The 18627-nt window shown below is 33.7% G+C and overlaps 1 protein-coding gene across 4 annotated transcripts in view; it reads right to left on the bottom strand.

The window, feature by feature from the left end:
• pyr (pyramus) overlaps positions 1–18627 on the bottom strand; it is a 123346-nt gene that overhangs the window by 31604 nt on the left and 73115 nt on the right. For all 4 annotated transcript variants that reach the window (XM_085807684.1, XM_085807683.1, XM_085807685.1 and 1 more), the window contains 4 exons: positions 14199–14257; positions 7074–7175; positions 4776–4865; positions 4637–4702 (listed from right to left, as the gene is read on the bottom strand). In XM_085807684.1, coding sequence (XP_085663810.1) covers positions 4637–4702; positions 4776–4865; positions 7074–7175; positions 14199–14257 — 317 coding nt within the window. The remainder of the gene's footprint in view (positions 1–4636; positions 4703–4775; positions 4866–7073; positions 7176–14198; positions 14258–18627) is intronic.

An 18627-nucleotide genomic window follows, 5' to 3' on the forward strand; every position in this document is an offset into this window, starting at 1 on the left:
AATATAATGATTAACTCATTTCCATCAGATAACTTTTAAGGCCCACACAATGTTCCTTAGAGACCAGTATTTTAAGATACTACTAATTTCAGACTCTTAAGATATATGTCCTCTAGGGAAGGTGAGGTGTTAAAGTAAAAATACTGAGCTTAAAAATCTTGTTTTTATTGTTGTTTAAAGAATGAGGCCCATAATCCTCATAGAAGAATCCCTTACTTCTGTGCTACGTGAATATCGTTGCAGATCAAGTTCACCCATTCAGGACAAAAGTATTTCCGGCGGGAGATGGTGTTTACCAACAGGATAATGCACCATGTCATAAGGGTCGAATCATCAGGGAGCGGTTCGAGGAACATTCTGGTGACTTTCAAGTCATGTGATGGCATCTGGAAAACCAAAATTGTGCTGCCACACTACCCCCTTCCCCAACCTAAAATGTGTGGGATCCCTGCAGGACCAGTTGGCAAGTGCTTGGTACCAGATATCTCAGACTATGTATCAGCATCTTGTGGAGTCAATGACACATGGGTGGTCTTACATGTTATTACTATGGTGATTAAATATAATGGCTCTTCGGTATATATTGTTGCGTGCGTACGGTAGGTATATCAGGCAGGCTTCGTAGGAAAGGCCTTTCAAAACAGTCTCCATAAGACGTTCGAATGTTGCCGGCGCATTACACAGTCCAAACGGCATCACCTTGAATTGCCAAAGCCCTTGTCCCGTAGTAAATGCCGTCTTTTCTCGGTCTTCAGGCTGTATTTCTACCTGCCAATACCCACTCTTTAAATCAAGTGTTGAAAACCACTTGCTTCCAGAAAGAGTATCTAGAATGTCGTCAATTCTAGGAAGAGGGTAACTGTCTTTCTTCGTAACCTCATTCAACCGGCGATAGTCAATGCAAAATCTTGTTGAGCCGTCTTTCTTTCTGACGAGAACGATGGGAGATGCCCATGGACTCGCTGAAGGCTTCCATATCTTTTAACAGTGTTCGGACCTCTTCCTGTTTAGCAAACGGTAGACGTCTTGGATGTTGCTTGATCGGGGGATGATCGCCGGTATCTATTCCATGTTGTGTCAAATTAGTTCAACCCACGTCAGAAGACGAGAGGGAGAAAACAACTTGAAGATCTTTAATGATGCGATCGGCAGCATTCTTCTCTTCATCGTTCAATTGCGCATTCTGCAATAACTCCGATGTAATGCTCTCTGATGAGGACACGGATTCTGGGATATTGCTCTTTCTTTCAACGCTGGTTACTGGAGTACATGCTGCAACCACGTCGCCTTTCTTAATAACTCTCGCCTTCTCAGTTACATTGGCAACTCTCACCGGGATAACCATTCTCGATAGGTCGACGAGTGTTGAGGCTACTAGTACTCCTTTCGGGGTATTACAGCTATTGGGATATTCTATGATGCCGTAGCGAAAATCTCTGTTTTCGGCGATAGATCCAGGGAGTAAAATTTCTGTTCTTGCCGGTATTGTGATATTGTCTTGTGCTACGATCCTGTGGACAGATTTAACTTCTTCATTATTAATTCCAAATAACGTTATGTCCTCAGACACAGAATGCAATTCGTTATTTTTAAAGTCCAAGGAAAAATTGTATTTCCTTAGAAAATCCAATCGGAGTATGCAAGAATCAGTGATCTCTGCTACATATGCCGTGTGATGGTAAGCGGCACTTCCAAACGTGATGTTAACATTTACTTTCCCATTGATGTCGATCTTCTCACCGGACACAGTCTGTAGGGTAACGCAGGGCGGCGTCCAGATAAGTTTGCTTTCCAGTTGTTGGGCCAAATCTTTTCGGATGATGGTAACGTTGGCTCCTGTGTCTATCGTCATATTGCAGGGAACTCCATTAATATGTCCTATTATGAAAAGTCCATTACTGCCGCCTCTCACTGCAGAAATGTGAAGCGCTTTAAACTGGGGCTTTTCATTATCTGGCAACCTCCGCCCCGCGATATGGCCACTAATTAGTTTCCCTGCTGCTTGTTAAAAGTGGTCTTAACATCCGTACCCTGGGGTATTCTGTAGTTTCGTCGTGTGTGTCCTTTAGCACCGCAGTTCCAGCACTTAACGGTCGGTTTCTTCTCACCAATATTCCGTCTCAAGGCGTTCAGTTGTCTAGTTAAATCGTCTAGACGAGCGGTGACTTGATATCCTGGCCCCTGGACTTGAGCAGCTCTGACTGGGTGGCGGTCTCGACGAGTGGCTTGCTGGGCTGCCTCGAATTTCATGGCGTACACTAGAGCACTTTTTAAATTTTTTACATCCGCCATTCGTAGAGCCTTTTGTATTTCAGTATCCCGGATGCCGTCGATAAAGTACTGCAAAGAGAGGATTTCCCTTGTTTCTGTCGGGCATTCCGAAAAGGCGAGACGGGACAGCCTTTCAACATCCGTGGCGAGCTCCTGAAGTGTTTCAGTAGGCTTCTGTTGACGAGATTTTAATTGGAGCCTGCTGTAGTCTTTTAAACACTTCTCCCCAAAGCGCAGCTCCAAGGCACCAGACAGAGCTTCGAAATCTAACCTTTTGTTTTCGGGAAGAGTCTGAAGGATATCCGCTGCGTCGGCTCTTAAAGAAGCGGCGATATGACATTCCTTAGCTTGGGAATCCCATCCATTCGCATCCACAATGATAGAAAACTGGGTCTTGTACACTTGCCAGGATGTCTTTCCATCATATGTGGATAGCTTCAGAGATGGACGAGCAGGCATCGGTAAGAATTTAAAATTATCACTCTTGCTCCCAGCCGTCGCTATGAATTTCTTTAAAGTTTCCATTTCTTTGGCAACTGCAGAAACTCTCTCATCAATTTGTCGTTCGATTTGGTGTTGGACGGCACAAACTCTTCCTTCAATTCGTTCCTCCACAGCCGAAACTCTCCCTTCTATATGTTCTTTTACAGAAGAAAATTTTTTCTATTTCTTCTTTCATCGAAGAAAACCTTTCTTCAATTTGATCTTTTACGAAAGAAACTTTTTCTTCAATTTGTCCAACTTTATTTTCAACTGTGTCAATTCTGCCTTCCATAGCTTCAAATTTATTTTCTATTATGCAGGTAATTTCTCTTTTCATTTCTTCTTGACATGCTTCAATCTTTTCTTGACCAGCTTGAACGGCTTTCATTTCGTCCTTAACGGATTCCTGGCCCAATTTCATTTCCTCTTTAAATGAGGCAAAGGCTGATATTAACTGCCTTAATTGCTCTTCCATCGCTCTTGTTATTGGCATTCAAACCCCACTCCTGACACCAAAAATTGTTGCGTGTGTACGGATTCGTTACGAAATGCATGCACAAGTCCGATGAAAAATGAACAAAAATTTATTATTATCACAACAAAAATGCTTAAATTTTCTCAAATTATCATGCAGTATTACAATATCTCACAGTAGTTTTCTTTTAACTACTCAAATGTCCAATAGAACGTAATTCAAAACAGCTAAAGAACGCTAATCTGCGAATTCGCTACAATCAACAAGAGCAGTTTTCTAAACAACGAATCTGCACGCTAACGAATCTGCATCACAAACAAATGCAGCTATAATGTGACAAACTCCACAGAAGACCAAAATGATGTGGATTTTGTTGTGGCTGTCAAAGGAAGATTTAATACATGTGTACATATTACATATACACACATATTTACAGAAAATCAAATATCCATACAACTTGGGACCTTAGGCCAACAGACTCTACAGTTAGAGACTAACAAAATTCATTTCAATATTTTGCAGAATCAAATGGATTTTCAGGCATGTACTGAAATGGGATACTGTACTAAATATGACACTATCCTGAACAATCAAGCCTATCTGGTTAATTTAGATTTGATATGACTCTGAATATTATTCTCTTGACCACAATGTCATGGCTGAGACCGCTGAATACTGGGAATTTAACCTCCTGGGACTGGGAAATTCAACGATCCCAGAAGAATGAACTGGCTGCAAAGTTTGTTTTCATAGTCTTCCCCCATGTGTAATGTGAATATCAGTCTGTGTTCCTTAGAAAGACCTCAATGAAGGTATTCCTTCCCTTAAGGTTATATGTAAGATTTGCCATATATGAATTACCTAAACTCAACCACAGTGCATAGTCACTTTTTTCACAAGATCCACCACTATATGTATGTTAATTTATTTGAAATATTTTATATTTTTAATAAACTATATATCATCTTAATCAGCAGAAGGTAATGAAAACAAAAAAGAAAGAAAATAAGTAATCACACAAATCTTTTTAATAAATGATGTTTAAATACAGCTTTTCAAACAGATCCAAAAAAGCTATATTGCACAGGTTAAGAGTAATTTGAAAACATATGGTCAAACCTATAAATGTGATTATCGAGTTTTATGTGCTTGCTACTATTTTTTGTACATTTCGTGGACAGGTTTTAAGATACTCAACATAGTTTCAGTTCTGGAAACTAAACAGGGAAGTTATATTGTTTTACAACCTGGTTTGCTACTGGAAGTCATCTGTGAAGTCAATGTTTTTTATTTTTTTTCAGTAATTATCCCATATGCATGTTACCAAAATGAATCAAACTAGCAAACATTTCTGATAAGAAAAAATACAAGGTATGTAAAACACAGAACGTGTGACAAAATAATTACCTTCTTGAGCTGACACAGGAACTTCGGGATGAACTACGTGAGTAACTACACGAAGACCTTGACGACCTATGAAAAAAAAATATTTAGTATCTTTTGCAAACACCAAAGATAACAAGCAAAGTATTTACAAGTAAAGTACCTGTCAGAATATGAATATGATGATACAGATGAATATGGTGAGCCAGAACGTGATCTTGAGCGTCTACCACTACCCTTAGGAGTCTTAGATCTATAAGGAGAAGGAAAAAAATTACTAAAAAAAAAAAAAGGGAACTGCTTCCAATTCAAACTACATTTCTTAAATTAAAGTAAGACCTCATATATATGCACATAATTATAAGAGCACAACAAGAAATCAGTATATTCCCTTAGAAATACATTTAGATGATCACAAAAGATTTCAAAATTTGCATCAATTAATGCATCTGAACATCACCAGATTTATTGCTAGTGTATACTGTATCGTATTGTGCACATGCACCTACATGTGCCAGCTGGAGCAGGACATACAATGCGCATGGCTGAGCATTCTGGTTTTGGTGAGTACGGCGAGCCATGTTTCCCCTGTCAGAACATGAAAAAAGCAGATTGAACCAGACATCAAGAGCTAACTGATTGCTTGATGATGGAAACTTTTTGTGTCAGGTAATGTTGACAAAGCCACATATAACTGATATTGTCTAGGTTTGTGATACTGAGTGCATACTAAGACGGTAAAGAAAAAAATATTCTCCTTTGACTCAATACAAGTCCCTAATACTAGTTGAATTTTCTACTAAGCATGCTACCTTCACGCTAAGGTGTCTTGCAGAGCTAAGGTGTTTTCACACTTCACGTTCAGAAAACTCAAGAAGCATATGGGCTACTCTGAAGGCAGTGACAAATTTTTCTGTAAATATTTTTTTAAAAAATACCAACTCCATTACAACAACATCCCTGGTGAAACTTGAATCCAAAATCTTTAACTCCAGAAGCCAACATTTTATCCATTAGGCAACAAGAGATATCTTAATGTAGATAGATTTTAAGAAAACTTCAAAATCTATCACTATTTTCTTGCAACAATCTATTACTTTAGATTATTTTGTAAAAATTATCAAACATGTATCATTATGATTGATTATTAAGGTTTATTACTGCTAATAAACTTGAGAATTTTCCTCTAAATAATTTATAAAGCTATTCTATTAGTATAGGCATTTTTTATTATTATCTGAAATTTTTATTATGATTAGTCCCACTTGACTTCCCCTCCCAGAAGAATTTTTGAAAGTGCAATCATTTAAGAACCTTGGTATAAACTGGACATTTGAAACCGAGATGCCTAAAATTAATGTGTCAAGTAGATGTGGAACTGGGCTTTATGCTGTCCAAAATTATAGTACTTTTTTAGATGTTTCTGAATTCTACTGGGCTGTCCATCACTGGCAAATGGCAGTCATGCCTAGGTCTGATGTAGGATTAAAAAAAAAAAAAAAAAAAAAAAACCTTTCATGAGGTCAGCCAGACTTTCTTTATCCAGAGAAAAACCTTATTTCTACTAACTTGGAAGTACAAAACACTAATTTAACACTCCATAAAAATTCACTTAAGAGGAGGCATAAAAGTTATACTTACAAAGAAGAAAAAAATCAGGAAAGATAGACTTCGAATCTTCAAAGAACCAGCTCTACGCTGACACTTCAAAAAATAATCTGAAGAAGCTGTTCAATGGAAAACTTCAAATTAAAGCAAAGTTAAAAGACCCACAGCATTTGAAGAGGTTTACAGGATTTTATAATTGTACAGTCATTCTTTACAAAAAGTGTTGTTATTAATTTTTTTCTTAATCTCCATAGGTTCCTCAGCCAACCCGATTCTACAAGGAATAAGTTGAAACAGATAATGTTGGCAATGATAATATTTATGACAGTAAAGAAAGATGTGCTCCCATGACTAACAGATGTTGAAGAATTTTAAGTCACCTAAAAAAAAAAATAAATAAAAAATTTGTTTCTCCCCTATTTTGTATGCGTCTCTGCATGCGCGCGTGTGTATGTGTGTGTGTGTGTGTATATATATATATATATATATATATATATATACACATTTAGAGAGAGCTATAATATAAATTCCATTTAATAAAGATTGAAAGTTTATTAAGGATTTTTTTATATAATTCGATAACAAAAATCTCCCTTATCATTACAGTTACACAAACTAAAAATTCATGTCAATGGATACAAATGCCCCCCCCCCGATCTTCAAATTTAATTAAACTCTGCTTTATAACAGAAAATGGAACTTATATTATGCCTGTTAATAGTGGCAGGAGCATATTTTTTTCCATGTACAATATTTCCAAATATCTCACATTTTTGTATTAATGTATTAAGCAAAACTTAATTACAAGTTCAAACATCTCTGCAACGTATGTGAAATTTTTAATAACAAATACCTCCGCCAAGGATCAACCCATTCATCTCCTCTTGATCTTGTCTGAATCTCAAAAAGACGTTCATCACGCCATCTTTCATTGCTTCTAGAATGTTTTGAAGTTCTATAAAAAATAAATAAAATATATTCAGAAAAGTATTAAAAGAAACAAACTGTATAAGGTAAAATAATTTATTGTATGAGACTAAGTTAAGAAAACTTCATTTAAATTGGCACATACTGTACATAAAACTCTCCATTAATTCTATACATGACTAACATGTTTCATTTTCATGTGAAACAAAGTGTCCTAACTTTGACCATTTTATAAGCCCTTTACAAAAATGATTACAATTTATTCGTCACACAGCTCTGTTTTTGATCCTGCTGAGCATCCATCGCATTTTGTACTTCAAGATTTTGATATACATATCAAAATCAAAATGGGTAAATTAAAGTATGATACATAACATTGATGAAAAATTCAAAGGAAAACTTTAAACAGAATTAATTTCTTTGATATCAAAGAGACTGATTAACTGAAACTGATTTTAGAGAATATAAAATTTGATATTACAGTACAAAGTCCATAATGCGGAATGATCTATAATCCAGACCTCAAAGCCACAAACTTACACGTGTTTAATGCGCGTAAAGCATTTAAACATGCGCGTTTCCGATAGTGAAGAAAGTGACAGAGAGGTTATTGAAAACGAAAAAATTTCTACTGACAAGTTAGTCGGTATTCTCGACACAGCAATTACAAGACTTGAATACAAGATACACTTTCTAACCGAACAAGAAATTGTCTGTTTATAGAATTAAAGAGAAAGTATTAGCACAAAAAACAAAGCAACTTAAACAACTTACATTGAAAGAAATGTTTAATAAAGTAAACAAATAAAAATTAAGCTTTTTTTTAATAAATTTTGATACCCTTTAGATCATAATTGCTCTTTATTTCATAAATTACGGTTTCATATTTGTAATTGTATAACTTCTGCATGCCATTTTACCAGATTTAAATTGATGATCTATATAATACGGAAAACTCCTAATCCAGAATCGCCCAAGTCCAGATTATGGACTTTGTACTGTACTATCTATTAATGCAGTCAAACCCATGTAGAAAGAACTTAGCTCAGAACTAACCCCTGGATATGAAGCTTCTCATCCGTTCAATTTCCTACATATTCAATATTACTTTATATTGTTATAGTGGACTACCTACCTTTATACTGTTACAGTAAATAGTATGAAAACTGGAAACAAACCGTTGTTGGCGAAGGTAGTCAAACAAATTATATTCTCTAAGAATCAATCATTAAGTCATTCATACATACTGCTATTATAAGATAGTTGAGCTTATCATTATAAATACATGGATCTGACTTTAATCTAATCAATTTCCTTTTCTTAAGAACTGTACATAATTCTTATACTATAGTCCAACTTTTGTTCACAAGATACACTTTGTTGGAATATGATATAAATCCAGGTGGTTGTCCCAAGTAAATTGGTTTATCCAAGTATCCATTTAAATATGCAGTTATCTCCAATATATATAGATTTAAAATATGGAAAAAAAAAAAAAAAAAACCCACACACACACACAATTTTGGTCCACAAATTCAGCAGTCAAAGGGTTAAATGTACAAAACAGATAATTACCAATAAATTTTATTGTCACCTGTTCTTTGGTAATGAATGTAATTACTTCATTAAATGAATATAGGCAGACAGGCCTCAAGGCTTAATGAAGTTAAATGAAAATTATCAAAATGGCTCTAACATATATGACCAATCTGCATCTTAGAATAAATACTCTTGGACACTTTGAATCATGCACACAGAGCAAAAATTGCTTATTATTCACAAAACAGCATTTACTTTTTAAACAGAACAACACATTTACTTGACAGCACAATTAGCTAAGAATTCACTTAAAATTACAAATATCATCTTACAAATTAATGCGTTCAATTGAACATCTTACTTTCTGCTACATAATATTTTTTACGAATCATAAACCAGTTAGCTGCCTACTCTAGTTACATATAAAAGATAAAATAATTTTAAGTTCGCAAAAACCCACGTTTAACTTTGGCTGCAACTTCAACACAACACTCAGGATTTCCTACTTTCTGTCTGAATTCAATCAATACACATTCCTTGACATCATATATAAATTCAATTATTCTTTCAATTTATTTGCACTTGTAAAGTTTTGGGTTCACTCACAATTCAATCTGTCTTATCTTCAGTTCACTCATTCCATCTGTTTTATCTCTCTTGTCAGCAGGAGACATTTGCAGCTGTGACAAGTGTAAATATGTCACAGACACACATTACTTACAATTAGGGGTGGGCTAAATATGTGACAGACACACATTACTTACATACAATTAGGGGTGGGGTAAATATGTGACAGACACACATTACTTCCTACAATAGTACACTTCTTGGAAATGTAATCACAACTGCCTTCTTTCGAGGAAGAGGTCAAAAGAGTTAGTCTTAGGGAATGCATCAAAGTGCTGTGTGTTTTGCCAATTCATTTGTTTATGTTTAAATATTTCATCTCTATAAATTGATAAGATTGAGAAATGAAGAAACTGCAGTATTGATATGAACAATAAGAAAGTAAGAACTTTATTAAGGAAATTATTGATATGAGCAAAAAGAAATCATTAACTTCATAGTATTGAGATAATAGATTAAATGTTCTGAAAACTGTGAATCTTTTCCTTTAATCGGGCATTTGTATGATGTAAATAGATCTACTATATGTTCAATTTTGAAAAACAAGAGTCAAATAAATGACTATGTTTAAAATTGTGGAAATACATCTCTAAAGGTTGTTTCCAAAAGACACGCATAGTGATGGATGGGATGGAAACATCTCTGTCTTTATGGATTGACAATCAACATCAAAGTAATGAGCCTCTGAATTCTTCAATTATTCAGACAAAGTTAGTTTGCATGAAGATTAGATTAAACACAGATTCAAACATGGTGTTTCAAACAAGTAATGAGTGATTCAACAAATTTAAAATGAGATACTGTTTACATAACATTAAATTCAGTGGAGAATAAGCTGATGCAAAGATGCTGTAAAAGAATTTATTTCCCCTTATTGTCCAAAATTGTTGTAGATGCAGAATATTCTTTTAGTCCAATATTCAATGTATATGAGATGGATTTATTTTGGAAAAAATGTCAAATTTTTATCAAAGTAAGAATCAGCTGCCCCTGGACATAAAATTTCCCAAAACTGATTCATGTTCTTTCTTGGTGGAAACTTAAGTGATTTAAAATTGAAGCCATTGTTCATTGATCAAGCGGAAAATCCCACAGCATTGAAGGGAATATCTTGCAGTCACATGAAAATCAAAAATTCCTTCTATTCGCGGAAATATTTGGCCTGACTAGAATTGCCTGTTTGGCTTTTACTTATAACTCGAGTAAAGACGAAACACTTTCGTATTTACGTATTTTTATCAATTATTGTTCATTGAACGGGAGTTGGTTTGTTCCCCTTGAAAAGTCAACTAATTTCCGATCAATGACAATGATTACATGTTTTAATTTTTCCTTTTACAATTGAAATTTTATTATTCATGATTATTTAACTCCAGTCCCCGTTAAAACATTATTAACATTTTGCTTTCAAATTACTTCAAAACATCTTTCAAAATATAACTTACCAGTATGGATTCACACTTTTAAAATAATTGTACTTTAATTAAACTTAGGAGATAATATAATCAATTAATCAATACTGTTTAGGAAATAAATTATTATATATATATATATATATATATATATATACGAATATTTTAAAATACAGTTTTGGGCATATATTTTTTTTTACATTTATCTACTTTAAAAAAATTCAACATTCTCACACACTTTCAGAAGCCAATTACGTTCAAAAGTCAAAGACCACTCTTAAACACTTATTTTAATGCCATAAAAATAATTTATGTTTCAGTACCTTTAGTCTCTAATGTCAACGGCAAGACAAAATTTTTCTCTGGCTGTCTAAAAGTAAACTGGATGTAAACAATACGCAAAAGTTCAGGTCATATCCTGAATTATTTTCATGCTTTCAAAATAACTACTACTGACACTAGATATAAAACCGAGTTCATATAACTAAATGAAAAAAACGGCTGAAAAACTATACAGAAAACCAGAATTTATAATGAGAATGCAGAACTCATGAAAAATAATACAACTGTATGAAGAAAGACCAAGGCTTCAGAAACAATAAATCATGATATGATGAAGTACAGTTTAAAAATTTAAATAATAACCAAAATCACAAGTCACAATGGTAAAATAATTTGGGAAACATACGAAAAAAGGACAACTCAAATGAGAGAATACATTCCATTACTAATAGTAAGAATGCTACTTTACATCAGAAATCATTATGTACATTGGAATAAAACAGGAAATTTAAGCTAATAGAATAATTAAAAAATGAATATTTGGTAGAAGACTGAAATTTCAGTATAATGCATTTTATTAATTTACAGTCTATATTCATTCCAGACCCCAAAAGATTTATTACCTTAAAAAAAAAAAAAAAAAAAAAAAAACTTATGCTTCTTATTCACTCTTTAGACACAAACTAAAGAAAAAAAAAAAACTTATGCTTCTTATTCACTCTTTAGACATACAGCAGATTGTTAATTAATAAAATACCCAAGTTAATTTATTAAAACAGCAAGCAGTTAATTTATTAAAATACCCAAGTTCCCTTCCACACAGCGCAACTTAAAAAAAGCTAAAAAAAGATATTCTCAGCATCATTATACCACACCAGCACTTTTCAAAAAGTTCTGGGCACCCCTTATGCCAGTCCAGTGTTTCCCCCAAAACGGTAGGCAGTTTTATTGCAATTCAGTTTTTCATTAAGTGAAGACAACCTTCAGCAAAGTACTGAAGAGTTCATCCCCTGCTCAATTAGTTAATCAGACACTGCAAACAAAATTGTACTTGCATAGCGGTATTTTATAAGGATGCAGGCACCTTTAATGGTTTTCTTTAAGCTGAAAACAGATCTTTAGTTTGTGTGTGCTCTCTAAATGTTTCTGTTTTTGTGAACTGTGACTAACTTGTATATGGTGTGGGATCCTCATGAAGGCATCTAATAAAAACAACATGGGAGTTAGACATGTTCTCCCCCCTTCAATTATCACATCAGGAAAAATATTCTTTAAAGTGTATAAAAATGTTTGAAGAAAGATAAGCTAGATTGATTTAGCATCCTCCACACAATTTGAAAACTGATTACCAAATGCGGCACATATTTCTGGTAACACGATGAGAAGGCTATGGAAACAATGATTCAAGTACTTAAATAAATCTAGGTACTGAATTTGCTGTATATACAGATCTTCATGAATAGTTTCAAAGGCTTCTGTCTTTTCTTTTCAAGTCACTCACAGCAAATTTAGTCACATGGTGAGTTTTTTTTTACCATACTAACAATTTGGTATAAAGCACTACACAAGAGATATGCACAGGAATATCCTTGGAATAAACAAAAACGTTCAAAACCTTAGTTAAAACAATATTTATACTATAGACTGTGATTTACAAATCTATAACTAATCAAATTAGCAAAATGGAAATATTAATCTATTAGAAATCACATTGTAAACAATTCCGGTCAAGCAATGTTCAGGAAAGTAAAAAATGGAAATATATGCACACAATTAATTAGAAATAAGAAAAAATGCATAAATCTGTTAATGAACATCAGGATGTCTTAACACAGGATCCAAATTTTAAGCCTTCCCCCCCCCACACACACTAGATTACTGAAACTTATGTCACGGTAATCATATTCCAGTTAGATTTGGCTTACTTGATTATGGCAAAGCTACCTGCCTGGGGGAAGGGATACCTTAGTGGAGAAATTTTTAGAAAAAAATGGTTCATAACTACATTACACATGTTGAAAACCACAACAGTTTTCAGTAATTTTACTGCTCGTGGACCCTTTCATGATGGAGAAATAAATGATGCAGAAATGCATAACTATCTTGAAAGCATATTACATATACAGTATTGTGATAAAACTTTGCACAAATTACATCACATGTGGTACCAAATGCAAAAAGAGTGGTTATAAAGTTTGAATACACAGGTTTGGTAATAGATATTTGGCCAATCACATTGCCAATAAGAGTGTTAGTAATAATGAGTGTTCAAAAATGTCAATTCGTTGCACTTTGAGTTAGACATTTCGAGTAACACCATGCACACCACATTACAGCTAAAGATCAGTGTGTGCATCCATGCATCAATTAGATTACTCAACACCTTAAGCTGAACAACCATGTGAAGAAAAGAGTATTGGAATTTTCTAAAAGAGTATGGAGGACATTTCTAAAATATTACTTTTAATATTTAATTATTTAATTTTGACAGAGTATTTATTCTTTCAAAGTGCATGCCAATTTATGCATAGACAGAGGTTCACTTTGTAAATTAAAATTTTGCATTACTTTAACACTTTTATCAGTAATGAGATTTCTGGGACGTTGTACATATTATACCACAGTTAAGATTTTCATTCTATTCTTAAATAATGTTTGTTTTTATAAACTGACATACAAGAACAAAATACAAGCTAAATGTAGTTGTAACATACCATATAAATACTTATGTTTAAGAGTACATCCAAAAAGCACTAAGAACATAAGACAAAGCAAAGCTGTATCCTTCCATGATAAGAGCAAATATTTTATGTTTCGTTAATTATTTATTAAAAGAAATTGTTTTTAAATCCTCTTTTGGATATCATCCAGCAATGAATGTCTATTGTAAGTTCGAATGTAAATTAACTGTATTTTGCCTTAAAGTCATATTTCAAGAATTTTTGCATCATATTAAAAATTCTAAACAAATTTAACTTTGTACCACTTTCTATTTTGGGGTGAGCACAGCCTGTTATAAGTATGTGTCATGGGCATGAAGCACACTACATGTTACAGATCAACGAGACCATTTCCAGTCTGAAACTCCAGCATGAATATTTTGTAATGCTTGTTCATATTACAGCGAATCAAATTTCTTTAAAATAAAAAAAAGTAACTCAGATTTAAATATATACTAGAAAACTACATACTTCTTTTCTCTTTCACTTGATATTCTCCTACCCCTTGATCTTTCACGATCCCGGCGGTCCTGAAAATGATGTAAAACTTAGAAACGATTACAAATTTACAGTTAGTAAAATAAGAATATCAAATATTCTAAACATTAATAATTATAACCTACCTAAAAAGTACATAACATTTTGATTACACAAGCTATTAGATATTACATATACAAAAAAAATTATCAAATTGTTTAATACAGCTGCAGAATTAAAAAGTACATATTAGGGGGAAAATAGAGCTATGCAGTTTGCTAACATCAAATATAACTTTCACGTAACAAGTTTTTCTTTCCTCCTATGGATAGAAAGTTAAGAATGACAAATGTATCTTCAAGCTGAAGCCTTATTCTTATGGAAGTTGCAAATAAGCATGGACGAAAATAAAGCTTTTTATATGGAATTGTTAACATACGAAGAAGCTTTCATTATTATGTATAATACATTACCATCCAAAATTAATGCAATTTAAGCAAATGCAAAACATCTGTTACTTTAAAAACTACAAGTAAAACCTAGCTTTTACCAAAGTGGGTTGGTAAAAGTCTGAAGTACGGATTCCATTTCAGGCTTTTACCAAGTCTTTGTGGTAAATCCTAGGAGTTACAAACACCTTCTGGTAAAAGCCTGAAACAAGGGCTTTAAATCGACCTTGAATAAGACTGTACATGCAATTTCCATGGCAACACCTTTCTGTTCCTGCCCCTCCTCATTCATACCATTTGATGTCTAGGTTCGAGCTAATTCAAACAATTTTAAGTGGCTACGATCTAAAATAGAAACAATTTGCTTCCATTTTAGCATATTTTGCATTTTTTATTTTGCTGAAAGGAAATAAGCGTTGTTATGCGGAAAAAGTTTTAAGAAATTTTGTCTGAATTTGTAAAAATTGAGCAGGATAACAGCTTTTATTTAACAAATGAAAAATACACTTCCTTAATAAATGATGTGGAAGATGCAAAAATGTGCGAAGGAAATTACAGAAGGTTGAAATATTGAAGGTTCTAAATACTGGAGGAGAGAACAAACTTATAGCACAACAGTCTGCAGAAAAAGCAGAAATCCTGTATTCTGTTACAATTGATGAAATCTTCAACGTCATTCACGACGAACATATCGGAGTTGGCCCATGGTGGAAGAGCCCGGATGATTAAAGAATTGAACCACAAGTACAAGAATCACACAGTAGAATCTGTCGTCACGTATTTGAAAATGTGATCCATGCCAGAAAAAACAAAACAAAAAAAAAAAAAAAAAAGTGTTGAAAAGGGGGATTGTAATCAAGCCAATTGTGTGTGTGTGTGATAATGGCAAAGCCTCGAGGGCTATCTGCCTAAGAGGAGGGATGCCTTCATGGAGGACTTTCTAAGGGTAACTGGCTCGTATACACGTTACACATGGGGACAACCACGAAAATGCCCATGCAGCCAGCCCGTTCGCGGGATTTGAACCTCGGACCGAACTACCAGTGTTCAGCGTCTTTACCGCTCGGCCGCTGGTGGGCCTCAAGCCAATTGTGCATAGCGAAATGAATTCTCGATGCCAAGTCAACCTAATAGATATGAAGTTTAATCCTGATCGTAATATGAAATTCATTTTAGTGTATCAAGATCATCTCACAAAAGTCATCCTACTCTGAAGTGTACATAGTAAAAGAGCTGACGAAGTAGCATACCCTCTTCTGGATATTTTCACAACTTTTGCAGCCCCCAAAATTCTCCATTCTGACAATGGGAGAAAATTTTGAACCCAAATCATAAACAGGTTATGTGAAATGATATAAAAACAGTTCACGGTAAACCAAGACACACTCAACGCAAGGTTCTGTTGAACGGGCCAACAAGGATGTTGAGAACATGTTGGCAACATGGATGGAAACAAATAAGACAGAAAAGTGGTCAGAATAATTAAAATTTGCACAAGCAATGAAAACCAAAGCATATCATGAGGACATCAAATGCTCATCTTATGAGGCTATGTTTTCTTGTCCTATGAAGCTGGGATTGCTATCTTAATTTTGCCATGGAATTTGATTAGTAACATGGCCACAGAAGTGGCCTTCGAAAATTTATTAATATTAATAATGAATGCATGGATAATACAGTAGATGAAGGCACTAATCTTGAATCAACAGTTGATTTAGAATCGCAAGATAACAATAATACACATGAAAAAGAATCATGCATAATGATGAAAGTAGATACTGAAGTTTAAACTGGGAAGGGGGGGGAAACCAGAATCAGATATGTGCTGTGGCATAACAGGTGTGATTATCAGCAAAGTTCAACATATTAAAGTGTTTGGAGACAGCTAAGGAAGGACTTGTGAATCAGGCAAAGAAGATGAAGATTACATCTACTAAAATATTTCGAAACCTACTGTCAGACAAAATGGTAAAATAAAATTACCTGATAATGATTGATTGAAAATGGATCCAAAATGAGTAATAGCCGTTATTGCAGATATTAAAGATAATGAGTTTTATGTTCTTGGTACTAAGTTTGATAAATTAAAATCACTGTACACGAGAAACCGGTTTACCTTTTACAAAGAAAATTTTTTAAACATCAAAGAAGTTAATACATAAGAAATGAGTATACATGAAATAGTAAAAAGACTTTTAGTTGGGGGATAAGAACTCAGAAAATGCAACTGTTCAAAGAAGTGAGCTACGATGATGTGTTTGTGCAAATCAGCTGGTCTACTTTACAATTCAAAATGCCGCTACAGTCAACCTTGCTGTAACAGATAGTAAGAAGTATTAAAAAAATTTACTACATTTTCCTTCTTTCTAAAATTTCATAATTTTTATTCCCCCCCCCCGGGCTATCAATTCAAATTTTTTAACTTTTGCCAAAAATATTCTAAAAATTATTGAAATCGCTTCTGTTGTTATAAAGACAATTGTGTATTGGTTCCCCTTTTTCACATGGAATCTTATTTGTGAAATGACATAAATAGTGCTTTTTTAATTTTTGTCTTGTAACTCTCTGAACAATAATTGTAAGACTGTTCCAATGACATAATCTTAAAACTTATTTATATCAGTTTTACAATTTATATTATCAATTAAAAATTAAAGTGTGTTTTAACCTTTTGGAGACAAATTGTATACAATATACCTGCAAATGGAAAATCCTAAGTAATTCCTCGTTTTGGGCTTTTACCAGAAGGCATTGGTAACTCTTACGATTTACCGTAAAGGCTTATTAAAAGCTGAAATGGAATCATATTAAATCATACTTCAGTACTCCAGTTGAAGTCAGTTGATAATATTCAGCCCTTGATTAGATAATTAACTTTTCACAATTGTTTGCAAGGTTGAGACCTTGCAAAACAGAGATGTACATCTGAGTGTTTGCCATAAAAGTCTGAGCTCGAATTAACATTAACGCCAAGTTTTTAGTTTTATCTGTTCCGTGCACCCTCTGGGAGTTTTTCACTAAACTGACTGTGCAACTTTTGGTCTCGTTCATTCGCTCTTCCACTGTTGTAAGTTCAGGTTGGAATTCTAATATTCCTCTTTTCTGCCTCTCAGAATGGAATGCAACCCTAAAGCCCCGTTCACAAGAGCAGATTCAACTGGTAGTGAAAACTGGTTTTTCCAACATGTCCCGTTCACACGGCGACAAAAATTAACTTCTTCTTCGAGTTGGAGGTAGAACATTCCTACCTCTTGGGAGCAGGGCAAATGGGGACATTTCCCATACTGCACTGCATGATTGCGCGGTTCACTTAATGACTGCTCGCAGAACTGTCAGCGAAACAATTGAGTTGGTAGATATCTGAGGACTCGATTCATCCAAAAAAATTACGTTGTTGTTTAAGAACTTTCATCTAGTCTTATGAATGTTATTAAATGGTTTCGTAAGACAAAATACTTTTAAACTGAGAAAAAAATTTTTGCCAGTATTTTTTTTTTTTATTTAAATTTTTGGAAAAAAAGTTTAACAATTAAAATGTCATTCTTCTCTCACAATTTTCAATGATTTCCCACCAATTTTCTTATTGTATTTATTAGAAAGTTCTTAATAACTTTAAGGATAGATTTTGCACTTAATGAATTAGTTTCCGAGAAAAAATAAAAACACATTTATGCAAAAACTTTGAAACAAATATTATCTCAATTACATTTCCACTTCAAATAATTTTTCTTTTCAGTATTTTGAAAAATCCATTCTTATTTCTATAAAGGATATAATTTTAATTAAGCAGTAAAAATATTAAATAGTTTGGCCATATCTATATAAGTTTTAGGACTTTTAAAAGAATTTATCAAAAAAATGCAAACTGAGAAAACGCAGTTAAAAGAATATAAGCTGTTTATATCATTTCAAATTGCTTAAAAATTTTCTTACTGAATTCCATTACACAGATATAAAATAACACCGAATGCTAT

Source organism: Stegodyphus dumicola, chromosome X1, assembly GCF_044657685.1.
Source record: "Stegodyphus dumicola isolate Sdum_Otavi_A_Nest chromosome X1, ASM4465768v1".
Taxonomy (NCBI): domain Eukaryota; kingdom Metazoa; phylum Arthropoda; class Arachnida; order Araneae; family Eresidae; genus Stegodyphus; species Stegodyphus dumicola.